Genomic DNA, 14,559 nt, shown 5'->3' on the forward strand with positions numbered 1-14,559 from the left:
TTTTCCTTTCAATTTTTTGAAAAACCTTTCAAAAGGATACATCCACCTATATTGGACAGGGCCTCCCAATTCAGCTTCGTAGGGAAGATGTATAGGCAGGTGCTCCATCACATCAAAAAAGGATGGTGGAAATATCTTTTCCAAATTGCAGAGGATTAAAACAATGTTCCGTTTTAGAATTTGAAGTCGATTTGTTTGCAAAGTTCTCGAGCATAAGTCCCGGAAAAATGCTCCAACCCCTACAATATTATATTTATTCAAACTTCATCACATTAATTACGGAAATACAATTACTCACTTCATATATATATAGAAATTTAAATAATTAATTAATATACCTGATAACGCAATGTGGACATTTCGGTCAAGGAGTTCTGCAAAGATAAATGGAAGTAACCGCTCCATGAAACATGGCAGTCATGGCTCTTCATGCCTGAAAACTTTCCATTTTTCATATCAACACAACTAGCTAAGTCTGCTGAATAGCCATCTGGGAATTTAACCGAGTATTTCACACATTTTAATAAGCTTGTTTTGGCTTCGTCTGTCAATGTATAGGGCGGGAAATGTGCTTTACCCCTACTATCAAGATGTAATTGTGGCCGAGAACAGAACTTTGCTATATCCAACCTTGACATGACGGAATCTTTTGATTTACCTTTCACACGCATAAGAGTGTACATGATGTTGTCCAAAAAATTCTTCTCTATATGCATCACATCAATATTATGTCAGAGATTAAGGTCCTTCCAGTACGGTAGCGACCATAAAATGCTTTCCTTGTGCCAGTTATGGTGCTTTCCATATCCATGCATCTTCCTTTCATGACCATTTCCACCGACGTCCTTGGTTCTTGGAGGATTTATAGAATTCAACCGCTCAGAATAAACTTGCTCACCGGTCAAGGACTCTGGTGGATACTCTCTTGTAGCATCTTTTCCCTTTAGGAAGTCTTTTTTATTCCTCCTTAGAGGATGATCAGGAGGAAGAAATCTCCGATGACAATCAAACCAACATGTATTCCTTCCATTCGGTAGATAAAAAGACTTTATATCTTCCATGCAAACTTGACAAGACAATTTACCATGTGTTGTCCATCCAGATAGCATGCCATACACAGTAAAGTCGCTTATCGTCCACATCAGCACAGCTTTTAGGTTGAAATTTTGGCCCAAGGACACATGCATCGACTCCAGTAGACCACAACTCTTTTAACTCATCAATAAGAGGTTGGAGAAAGACATCAAGACTAGCTCGTGGATGGTTTGGACCAGAATTCAGAATTGTAAGAAACAAGTACTCATCATCCATGCACATACCAGGGGGTAGATTATATGGCTTCAATATCACTGGCCATAATAAATGGTGACGAGACATCCCAAATGGATTGAACCCATCAGTACACAATCCCAAATACACGTTACAGGGTTCTTCAGCAAATTGAGGATTTTGTTCTTGAAAATACTTCCACTCCGCTGCATCAGACAGATGACTCATTTCTCCCACCTTTGCTTGGTGCTCGGCATGCCATCGCATTGCTGCTGCAGTCTTGTGACTCTGATACATTCTCTTCAGTCTATCACCAATAGGTAAGTACCACATACGACTATATGGTACTTTGGTTCTGCGTCGGTCATTCTTAGGCTTCCATCTTGGTGCATTACAAAACAAACATTTTTCTTCCTTTTTTTCATCCTATTAGAATAACATACAATAGTTTATACAAACATCAATTGTATGATATGGGAGTCCTAAATTGCACATCAATTTCTCTATCTCGTAATGAGAACCCGTAGCCTGGTTTTCCTCTGGTAAATAATCACTCAACATTTCACATACTTAATCCACTAACTTTTCACTCATATTATAATCTGCCTTATTTTGTATAACTCTAGCAGCTAAAGATAATTGTGACTGACCTTCACGACAACCATCATATATTGGATTTTTTGCACTTTCTAACAAGTCATAGAATTTTTTTGAATGGTTAAGTACTGGTTCTTCTACACTCTGATAACCCCCATCCCATTGATAGTTATCATCAAAACCCACATTAGAAGGAAATGCATCATTCACCATATTCACGTATCTATCTTCTGCTAACCCACTTCCTCACTCCCACTAATAAATGTTGGATCAACAGTACTCGTTCCTATATCCATATTAATTTCTTCCCATGCTTATACCAAACATAATAATCTGGCATAAACCCATAACTAAAAAGATGATTCCAAATTCTAGTCCCTAGAAAACGCTTCCCGTTTTTGCACCTACTACAAGGGCAAAAAAACTTACCCCCGTTTTCTTGTGCAAAAGGCTTGCTATTTGTAAATTGCATGAACTGCTCCATCCCGGCTCTGAACTCTTCTGTAAAATTTCCAGTCACCTCATCGATCCTCTTCTACATCCACTCTCAGAAATTACTATAATTGTAACTTCCTGACATTTTTATAAATCTCTATGATCTCTTTTTTTTTTTGTGTTGCTTTGTGTTTCTGCGAGTGAGAAAAACAATTGATGAGCTCAGTTTATATAGAGATATTTAGCGACTAAAAAGTGACTATATTACGTAGTCACCAAATATAAGTACACCTACTCCGGAATCCTAAAAACGTGTTTTAAACCAACTTTTAGCGACTATTTTGCGACTATATTTTGCGATCCGCCGAAAATGTCGCAAAATAGTTGCCAAATTAACGACTACACAAGCAACTACCATTTAGTCGCTAATTTAGCGACTATTTTGCGACAAACTTTTGCAACCCGTCGAAATTGTCGCAAAATAGTCGCCAAATTTATGACTATTCTTATTTTGTCGCCATTTAGCGTCTAAAATAGCGACTAAAATATTTTGTTGCTAAATAGCGACTAAAGAGTAACTATATAGGAATAGTCATAAAGCAGTCATGCATTAGTGGTTAATTAGTCGCTAAATTTAACGATTACGAATATAGTCGCCGATCGTAGTCGGAAAATCAGTGTTTTCTTGTAGTGTTACTCATACTTTAAAGAAAAAAAATAATAATAAGAAAAGCTGCTAGTAGAAACAAAGCCAATTAGGGTCTCAATTTTTTGCAATTAGGCTAAAAGTATTGTGAGTGTACGTGATATAAATCCAAAGAAGTACGTTATAAGGTGAGAAGATCAATTCATTTATTGTTTCTCAATTTCTGAGGCAGTGACTCCACAACATGTGAAGGACGAATTGAGTGCAAGATGCTCGCGACATTGCTTACATCATGAAACCCAATTCAAGAAGAAAGAAACTAGAGGTCATGTTGAGATTCCAGATTACAGATATAACAATGGTCAGATTTATACAATCGAAGATGAAAGGAATAATACAGTAGTTAACAATACTAATTAGGTTAGCCACTTGAATTGCACTGAGCTTGGAACATAAGAACACACAAGGGGGTAACAACTCGTGTCTACAACTACACCAAGAAACACTTTTTTGAAGTACTCTTTCTTCCTAATGATGTAAGCAATGCCGTGAGCATCAGAGTCAGTTGATAATAATAAGGTTAGCTGCCTAATTGCACTGTGCTTGGAAAATAAGAAGAGACAAGTGGGTAACAACTCAGGTCTGCTACTTTTTCGAAGTATCAATTGTTCCCAATGATGTAAGCAATGCCGCGAGTGTAAGACGCATCAAAATCTTCATAAAAAACAACTGCAACATTCTTCTTCAGGTCAATGAAGAAACTCCCATCGTTTGTCACATACTCAAAACCAATGAATGGTGTCATATCAACCGCTAAGAACAACTTGTTCCACGAGATCTCAGTAGGCTCAACCTTACTCGTAACCCAAATCTCCATCCTCAATGTATCAAAGTTCTGAAACAAGACCGCAAACTGCTCTTCCCCAACATTAGAGAGAGTAACAATATCTACGGAAGCGTTAAAAGACAGAGGCAAACGCGGTCCAAATTTCTCTGTTGTGAAATCAAAACAAATCAACAAATTAACATCTAGTCCTCTTCTTTCAGTAGCATACCAGTAAGTATTACCCTTAACAGACAAGCCACGGCGATTAAACTCTATTTCCCACTCAGGAGTGACATCAAAAACAACCTTCCATGAATCAGACTCAAAACTATAGAGTTCAAACTCACATATTCGTTCCTCTACCCTATAGGCGTTAGAATTAGCCACAAACCTCAAGATTTTGTATTTCTTCTTCTTCTCGTCATACCTGAGTGCGTAATTGTCCCAATAGTGGTAACGATCTCTGGGTTGGATCCACCTTGTTTCCCCAAAGTAAGGATTCCAAACCACAAGGCTAGACTTGAGGTATCTGGTGATGCATAAGAGTACACCCGCAGTTAAAGACTCTAACTATATCATCGACCTGATGATGATTTGCATCATCCTTCAGGCTAAAAAGTGTACCTTTAAGCGTAATTGATGGATCGACATTGCTGTGTAGATCGACACTCATTAGATAAATTTTACAATTCATCATTATGATCATCTCAAACTCATTCATCACTTGCTTCTTCTTTGCTTCGTCGATATGCTTCTTTATAAAGCTCCCATCTTTGGATACTTCGTTCCAGTTTTTGCAAGTCAATCTCACTGCTCTTAGAGATGTCAATGGAACCCTAATGAGCACTTCCTTTGCCAGATCCCGTGAAATATCTGACATTGTTGATTCTTCCAAGTTTCTTAAACCCTTTTCCCCCAATTTCTCTGTCTCAAGTTGTGAATAACTAAATACAGAAGAAGAGGTGCTTTCTAAGCATATAGAAACCCACTGGGTTAATAGTGGGCTTTTAAAATTACACATGAATATATTTGTATTTTTAGCAAAAAACAATTAAATTTGCATTTTATTTTACTGGAATTAACTAATTACACTTGAATGTTTTTTTTTTAACCCTTTAACTACATTAATATTAACTGTAAATAGGTACAACGTTTTGATCAGAAAAAATACATGGAGGTACGGAGTAATTAATTAGAAATTCTGAATTTTTGTTTCTTTGATCCTTAGCTAGTTTATCTACAAGAAGATTCGAGCTCCGAGAAGTCCACTTGAAGATAATATTATCAAATCTTGATGCCCACCCTTGTACTTCTTGTAGCCAATTGTAGATATCAAACCGTAGTTCACGCCTATTGATTGCATTGATTGACACTTGACAGTCCCCTTCAAAAATTATATTTTTGTATCCTCTTCTCCATGATTGTTCCATAGCATAGATTAGACTTTGGCATTCAGCTTCAATAGCAGTTTGAACTATAAATCCAGTGGTTTGTCCTGCTTCTCTAAAAAGACCTTGATCATCACGAATCAACCATGTCGATGTAGAGTGACTATTTTCATTGATGAAGCTTCCATCATAGTTGCATTTAACCCAACCAGTAGGCGGTTTTGTCCAGGTAGAGTTGTTCTCTCTATTGATACGATTGAAGAATGAATTATGCTGATTGTGCTCTGAATTTGTCATTGTGATTGTTAACCATTCATCCGCCTCTTGCTTAGCTTCGCTTAGGACTCTTTGCCAGGTATGGTTGAGCTTTTGGAAAGTGAGCTTGTTGCGGGAGGTCCATATTTTCCATAGGATCCAGAATGGTAGAATGGACAACCGATCAGAACTATTCCGCGTTTTGTGAAACTCCATAATAGCTTTGAGTTTGGTATCAATGGGTTCATTTGGATTTAGGAGGCCTCTGACTGGTATATGTGATGCACGCCAATTCTGCATAGAGTGGGGACAAGTGAAGAATAGATGTTCAGATGTCTCCTCTTCAGAAACGCATCTTTTGCAGCTTGAATTGTTAGAAATATGTCGTCGATGTAATTCAGCCTCTGTGGCCAAAGCTTTTGATGATAAACGCCACATAAAATGCTTAAATTTCGGAAGGAGTTTTGTTTTCCAGATCTCTGTTTTTGTCTGCAGATTTCCATGTGGTGGTCGAACTTGAAATTCTTGATCAGGGAGATGAGTTGCAAGCCAGTATCCAGATTTTACTGTATATATACCATTCTCAGTGTAATGCCAACCTAGGTAGTCTTTGTGTTGCCAATGGCTAGTTTCATGCGCAAAATATGGTTGATATCATCCGGACGAACTCTTTCCCGTATTAGGCTTTCATTCCAACCATTTCTATTAGGCAAAAAAAGACTATTGACAAAGAGAGTATCAAGCTGTAGTTCATCTATTTGCAGAAGGGGTCAAGGTGGATGCACTGGAAACCAAGGATCTGTCCAGGTTTTAATTACACTTGAATGTTTTATTCAGCTAGTTACTAGTGTTTTTGTTTTTAAATTATTTTTATTGATGTCTTATTTTTCTTTATGATATTATTTTAAGATTTTTGAAGTTTAAAACATATTTCTTCTGAATTTTTCAGTTTTGATAGATATATTATAGTCAAAATTTATCTAGTTTATTTTTTTCGCGTAGATGCTGTTTGATGTTTTGATATACATACACCTAACCAAAAATGGAAATAACTAAATCGAAAAAGGTCGAATATATATATTTTAAAAATATTTTTTAGAAATCTTCAATAAATCTCTGATTCGTATCTGGTATCTGATCCAAGATCTCTATATTCCTAGAATTTGTTAGAAACTTAAGAAAAAATGTAAAAGTAATGATTATATTTTACTCATACATGCATACGCATATATAGGTCCACTTAAATAAATACTCGAAATAGATCTATAGAACCCAAAAAGGTAATAGAAGGACTGATAGAAGAAGATCGAATCAAATGCCCTATAAGTGTCAAAACCAGCAATGGTTACTTAAGTGCTTTGTACCACTTAATCTTATCCTCTTATTACTTTTTTTATATGTTATCAAATTTATATCTTAAAAACCATTTATAAATAAATAAATATATATATATATATATATGCTTACACAGCATCTTCACTTTATTTTCTTGTCCGATTCTCTCGTGGGAATTTTTTAACAGGTCGTAGTAATCGAGCTTACACTGCTTTAAGTGATGTCTTTCAATTCTTAACTTTTCTTTTTATATATCCAAAAACTGTCTCGTTCACACTGATTATGTTGGATTATCTTACTAGTTATACAATTAGAAAGAAACTGACCCTGCCTCTACACTTTATTTAACAAAAATATCATGTCCTCTTTTTTTTCATTTTTAATGTAACGTCTATCTAAATATCATTTTTAATGAAATTACTTCTTTTATGAAATTACTTATAACGATTCATTTACGATTATGTTTAATGTTCTTCAAACAGGTTTTCTAACTAACTTATTTTACATTTGTACTAAATCAATTCTACGATTTTATAGTTTAGTTTGCAAGCCGAGATTTGAATAAAGATTTTTTTTATTATTAAAAAAGCATTCATTTGTCCAATATTGTATAATGCAGCGGCTATAATACAATTTTACAATGAATCTGAATTTAGGTATATATATAAAATTCAGTTACTAATTTTTTAAGACAAATACTGATTGTACATACATGTGTCATGCATGCGTGTGTGCATGCAGATATATAAACTATATCAGCACATCGCCCTTAAGTTATCAGGACTATAAAAATAATTGTTTGGTTCGTACTATATTATAAATATATAATGTAGTGACGCAAGCAATTAAGTACAAAATAATTTATTTAAGAAAATGATTCGGTAGACTAGCTAGGAGGAAGAGTTTGTTCAGAATTTTGACGAAAAAAAAAGAACTGTAGGAGGAAGCAATATATATAAGAAAACCATTAATTAGAGTAAGCTTTGTAGTATTCCTATAAGTAATAACATCTAACCTGTATAATAGTTTGCATAGAATATGAATATTAACTGATTAAAAGTAAATTAGAGAAAAATAAAATTTTGGATGAATATCGAAAGCGTATCCAAGTGGAAAAACAAATATTTTGAGGCGAATACCATGTAACACTAACGGTTTCTTTAATCATCTTGAGGCACTTTTGTAATATACCCTAGCTATTGTTGCGTTTCTCTCCTCGTCTGTATAATTAAAAGCGGTATACACTTTGGTTTCAAACCACTTTGAAGTTTGAACAACAATAAAACAAGTGGTAAGGTTGTGGGATCTAGATTTAAATGTATCACTTATATGTCTTGTTATGAAAACGTGATAATATTCATCAAAATTTTACGTTTTAGAATATATATAAGTTGTCCAGGATGTACCATATTACCTGTAAAAAAATATAACTAAAGGCAAAGGAGCTAAACCGTACCATCACTGATTTACAAAACATTAGCTTTTCATTGTCTTGTGGTTACTTATTAAACATGTGTGTGTTCAGCTCAAGTGTTTCTACGTACTACTTAATTAAACATACATATATATATATATATATATATATATGAAAAATCAGCTATCAACTATATCATAGTAAATCGTATTTCCATTCACTGTTTATGGCTGATAAATCTTATGTGGAAAATAACATAACTTTAGCATGCGTAATTTAATCCTACTTGATGGTTTAGCATATCAACCATGCATTATAATACCTATATTTATATGCGCATTAGTATTTGAAAGCTGTATATCCATACGGGTTAATTATTATTATCAACTTGGCTTTTGTCTCAACAACCAAAACGAGCCACCACCAAATTAATAGCACACAATGTTAACTAGAAAGAATAAAAAATTATGTTTATACATATCCGTATGCTAAGTGGAATGCTTGTGAGACTTTTGAACATTCAAAAGGCTTACTAGTTTCACTAACAAGTAACCATACATGCACATTTTGTTTTTCAAGCAGACATCATTACCATATTCTCATTAAGTCTTCTACATAGACCCTTTTGGGATTTTGTCTAGATTTTCAGATCTTTTGTATTTGGATCGTGATCTCATTTGTTATTTGATTTGATGCTAAAGCTAGATTTGAATCTTGCTTTAAACACAAACAAGACGAAATTCTAGTATAAGATTATCTAAGAAACCATACATATTTTTTCATCTAGAAGTATATATATATATATATATATATATATATATATATGAGATAAACATATATTGTTATATCTGAATGAGTTAATTTTCGAAATATATTACTTCAAATGATAATATCTTTAATTTCTTCAAATACAACAAATAAATGGAATTACGATTTTTTTTTGGTATAAGATGATGTTTGCTGTTTAAATTAAGATTTCCATAGTGCGGGTTAAATTCCAACACCTACAATCTTGTCAATCATTTATATATATATAACGAATATGTATTCCACTAGATTGAAGAGCAATCGATCCTTTTCAATACCTTGCAGAATCGAATTTAAGCTATCGAGAGGAGTGGTAACTGACTCAGTTGAGTTAGCCAATTATTCAACCGATTAACATTCATATAAGTATACAACACATAAAGAAAACCACATATATAGTACTCGAAATTACCTTAAAAGTTAAACCTAAATGTTAAGGTAACCAACCTTAAATATATTTTATTATTAAAGTGAGATATGAAGAATTGTGTTACTTTATTTTACCAAATTCACGGGTCGTTACTATCACCGACTATACTTTATAGATTTGTTACGTGATCTTGAAGCTCCAAAAGATTTTTACTAAAGTTTGGTCAAAATTAATTATTACCGTGATATGATGAAAGTGTATTAGTATTGCCTTTCAGTGACAGTTTAACCGTTTCTTTCGTTTAACCAATGACAATTTAAGTTTTAAGAAGACTTTTATATATAACCAAAACGTTAAAAACATACAAAGCTTTTTTAAATATTCATGAACAAACAAAATTCAAAATTATTTGGTTAACATGATGTAATCGCATTTGCGGTCATGAAGGTTATTTTAATTTATATGTGGACTCGTTAATAGCTAGAGTACTCAAAGAATAAGTATTGGGATATATATGCATCTCTCGATCGTATGGGTTAAGAAACTATACTTCCCGTTTTTGGATGGAAAAGATATCTTATCGGATCGGAAACTATCGATGCATGGTAGTAGACTGCATGGTAGTAGTAATCGACTATCTAATCGGATTGTTCTTGAGTTTTGGGCAATAATTGTTATAGGTCATGTTATTCGTGGTGTACAATCTATCCAAAGAGTGGAGCATATGAGGAAACAATTAACCATATATATATATATATATATATATATACATATTAAAAAAACAATTAACCATATATGTATTATTTGAATGTCGTCCACCACTACCAACATGAGCTCTATTGTCAATTATTTGGGCTCCTAAGGTATTCATGGTAAAATCAATTCTTAAATAATGAGGATTACTTATTTTGGAGGAATCATATTTATACTTTAGGGATTTGAAAATGGATATATCCATGGATTTAATGATTAAAGTGGAAGTAAGAGAACTGAGATAATATCAAGATCTCAGGGGGGTTGGAGAAGGCTGAACTGACAGTGTCTTTTAGTCGCAAGGATACATTTCAACCTTTGGCATGCAGAATCTATAAAGTATAGTTAATTTCCAAACGTTAGGTGGATGGATCTAGAAAAAGAATATGATTCAATCACGAAACTGGGTTTATATAGTGTCACATAATACCAAAATAGAGTTTTATCTAGGAGTAAATTGTCAGATGAGGAGATTGTCTCCAGGCTCCCTTTCATTCAGAATTGGAATAATGAGTATCGACTTCGCCAAGTTAATCAAATTGATGCAATTTACATTGCTTATTATAGAGTTTGTCTTAGTTCATTTCTCGCATTTTAATTTTAAAACTAATTTTTGAGCTATATTTGTTTATACATCTCTTATATATTAATTGAAAAACATTTTGTGAAAAAGATGTCGTTGTCAGAGAGTTCAGACATATTTTGCAATTTGCTCTCATTAATTAATATTATTTACAATTCATGCTATTTGATATTTCACAAAAAAAAAATTAAAACAATATGTCATTTCCTAAATTAAAGCTCTTTTCCTACCATACTTTTATAAATATTTCAAAATTAACATATAAAATCTAATATCTAATTTCATTAGTAAAAATACTCATATCTTTACATTACAATACCAAAAATACATTCTTAAAAATACAAAAAGAATACATTTTTTTGAATGTATATTATACTTTCTAGTATTTTATATATAACTATATCTTAGTGTTTTAATATTAATATTCAACAATTATGTAATAGAAATTACTATGGAAACACACAATTTTAATATTAATTTTAACTTGAATAAGATAGTAATACACATTATGTAACACAATTATATATCAAACTAAACCGAGTCATATAGATAGAAGTTAACGTTGCTAAATAAATTTATTTTACTGAGTAAACCCGAAATTCGAATTTAAACTGAATCTAGTCCAAAACTTAGATAAGAAATTAACTTCACTTATTAATATCATTTATAGTATTATAAAATAATTATTTTTAAAATATAAATATATCAGATAAATTTAACAAAACATTTCCCGCACTTCACTATCTAGTGCATAAGTATTAACTAAACTAGAGAAATACATAATCAAGGTAAGAGAAACAAATGTGATTGACTAAAATGTTTTTCGGATACGGGTAAAATTGACTTGGCAAACAAAATACTAATTAAAAAAAAAAGTTGCACCGTAACAATAAAAGCTGACGAACATCGAAACCTTTAATATAACTGAGAGGTCAGGTCTACAATTCAAACAAATGATGGACGTAATGGAGTCCCATGCTAACTTAATATTTTATTTGAATGTTATTTTATATTATTTACAGTTATATAATTTGTTTGTATCATATATACATACGTGATAAATAAATATATAACACTATATATATTAAATGTATATTTATTTATTTATCAATGAAGTACTATAATAAAACATTTAATTTTTTTTTTTTAATTTGTGTGAAAAACTTTAAAATGACAAGTAATAAAAATGGAGAACTATTATTTTTGATAATTATGAGGTGATCCAAGATTTTACCACCAAAATGTTTTGTTTTTTGTCAAAATTACCACCAAAACGTTTAGGTGAAAATTCACTTAACATTACCGTTTTGCTACAATCCATATCTCTGTTAGCTTTTAGTACTTAAATTTTTTTTTGGTTGATAAATTATATGTGATAACTCTATAAATTACCGTGATAAGATAATAAATATTTAAATCAGCTTTATGTATATTTTTGACTATATTAAATATAAGATATAAAATATAAACCCGTACAAATTACCTAACAAAAATTACCAAAAACATTTGTCGTTTGTCGTCGTCGTATTAGTAAAAGATAGACCTTGACAACACCAATCCACCAGACCAAAGCATACATAAATCTTTGAAACCTTCCGAGAGAGAGAGAGACAAGACCAAAGTTGGGTCCTTTTTCAATTAAATTCTTCTTTAAATTATTTATAAAAAAAAACTTGGGAAAATTCTACAAAATCAGAACAGAGTACAACACAGTCTATTCCTATATTTCTATTTCTGTGGACCTGAAAACCGAAAATATCCTCTCATTGGCCATATTACCTTCTACACATTCCCACTGGCCAAATTCTAAAAAAGATCGACTTCAACTTCAATTGCCCAAAATCTTTGCTTTTCCCCCTTTTTTGATTTCTTTTGGGTAAAAAAAAAAAAAAAAGCAAAAAGATTTCATCTTCCTGTTTATTCTCTGTATATATAAATTGGAACCTATTTTGCTTCTTCAGACTTATCTTCTCTGTCACTAAGAGTGTTCTGTTCAAAAAGTTTGAAGCTTTCAAAGTTTTCCTTCATGGGTTTCTGATTCTGTATACTAAATTAATGATTTTTTTTATTTGGGTATTAGTAAACAAAAAAGTGGGGAGTGACACAAGAAGCAGTATAGTCATTAGTTTCCCACTAAGCAAAGCACCGAGACTTCACCAACATCAACAACAACGACCTAATAATATGTGTCATTGTTTGTGATTTTGGGATCATCTGAGACAATATGAGAGGAGATAGCTTCTCGGTGAGTATTGAGAATCTTCCTGATTCTCCAATGGGTTCAAGGAAGAAGAAGATGAAGAAGATCAGGAAGGTGTTTGATAAAATGACTGAATGGGTTACCCCTTGGAGAAGTAATTTTGAGAGTCCAAGAGAGAGGATGATTCTGCGTGGTGATGTTGAGCAAGATGAGTTTCAGTACGCGAGTAGTCACTGTTTGTCTTCTTACTACAGTGTCTTTGTTGCTCGCCTCGCTATTATGGTTAGATTTGTTCTGCTTTTTCTTCTCTCTTGATTTTGATTTTGTTTGATTTGGCATGTTTAGTTTATGAACCAAACCATTTTGCTGAGAAGAAAGGTGAAAGCTTTGTAAGTTGAGGTGTGTATGTGTGTGTGTACAGGTGATGCTAGCGATTCTTATAGGGCTTTTAACCGTTCTAACATGGCATTTCACGAGGGTTTACACGAAGCAGTCGCTTCAAACCTTAGCATATGGCCTTCGGTACGAGCTTCTTCAGCGTCCAGTCTTACGGATGTGGAGCGTTTTGAACACCACGTCCGAGCTAACAACAGCTCAAGTCAAGCTATCTGAATATGTTATCAAAAAATATGACAAGCCTACTACTCAAGAAGAACTCGTCGAGGTTTTGTTTTCTGTTTCTTCTCTGTGGTCCTATGTTTGATCTGAGATCCTTTGTTTATTATTTTTGTTAACTTGACCAGATGTATCAAGCAATGAAGGATGTGACATGGGCTCTGTTTGCTAGTGCCAAAGCTCTAAATGCCATAACTATTAATTACAGAAATGGATTTGTCCAAGCTTTTCATAGAGATCCAGCAAGTAGCAGCACATTCTATATCTTCTCTGATCTAAAAAACTATTCCATCAGTGGAACGGGGCCTGGAGATGTAAGCGGGTGGAACAACCAGTCAATACACGGGAACATGTCTGCCATTTGGTACCAGCAACAGCTTGATCCAATAACAGGGGAAAAATTGGGAAAGCCTCTTAAAATCCCGCCGGATGATCTGATCAACATCGCGGGAATCTCACAAGTGCCTGATGGTGAAGCTTCTTGGCATGTGACAGTGAGCAAATACATGGACTCTCCGCTTCTCTCAGCGGCTTTGCCGGTCTTTGATGCATCAAACAAGAGTATTGTGGCTGTTGTGGGGGTGACAACTGCACTTTACAGTGTAGGGCAGTTGATGAGAGATCTTGTAGAAGTCCATGGTGGGCATATTTATTTGACATCTCAAGAAGGATACTTGCTTGCTACTTCCACAAATGGTCCTCTTTTAACAAATACATCAAACGGGCCTAAGCTAATGAAAGCCACTGATTCAGAGGAGTGGGCTATCAAGGCAGGAGCTCAGTGGTTAGAGAAAACTTATGGAAGTAACCGCCCACACGTTGTTCATGCTGAGAATGTAAAGCTTGGTGACCAACAATATTACATTGATTCATTCTATCTTAATCTCAAGAGGCTTCCAATTGTAAGTTTTTCTCTATCAAGAGTCTAAGCTAGATTTAGATGCCCAGGGTCACGTTGTTTAGTTTTCTGTTCATGTATTTTGCAGGTAGGTGTTGTCATTATTCCCAGGAAGTTCATTATGGGAAAAGTGGATGAAAGGGCCTTCAAGACTTTGGTCATACTGAT

General features: G+C 33.5%; 1 protein-coding gene and 1 pseudogene across 3 annotated transcripts in view; one reads left to right on the plus strand and one right to left on the minus strand.

The window, feature by feature from the left end:
* Positions 3,364 to 4,653, minus strand: LOC104709985 (annotated as a pseudogene).
* LOC104699767 (histidine kinase 1-like) overlaps positions 12,428 to 14,559 on the plus strand; it is a 5,990-nt gene continuing 3,858 nt past the window's right edge. The window contains exons 1-4 of one of the 3 annotated variants that reach the window (XM_019228962.1): positions 12,428 to 13,160; positions 13,300 to 13,542; positions 13,622 to 14,395; positions 14,480 to 14,548. In XM_019228962.1, the coding sequence (XP_019084507.1) occupies positions 12,903 to 13,160; positions 13,300 to 13,542; positions 13,622 to 14,395; positions 14,480 to 14,548 (1,344 nt within the window). In that variant the 5' untranslated portion in view covers positions 12,428 to 12,902. The remainder of the gene's footprint in view (positions 13,161 to 13,299; positions 13,543 to 13,621; positions 14,396 to 14,479; positions 14,549 to 14,559) is intronic. The other 2 variants (XM_010415130.1, XM_010415121.1) reach the window with 2 other exon arrangements.

The sequence above is a fragment of the Camelina sativa genome, chromosome 1 (genome assembly GCF_000633955.1).
Source record: "Camelina sativa cultivar DH55 chromosome 1, Cs, whole genome shotgun sequence".
NCBI classification, from domain to species: Eukaryota; Viridiplantae; Streptophyta; class Magnoliopsida; order Brassicales; family Brassicaceae; genus Camelina; species Camelina sativa.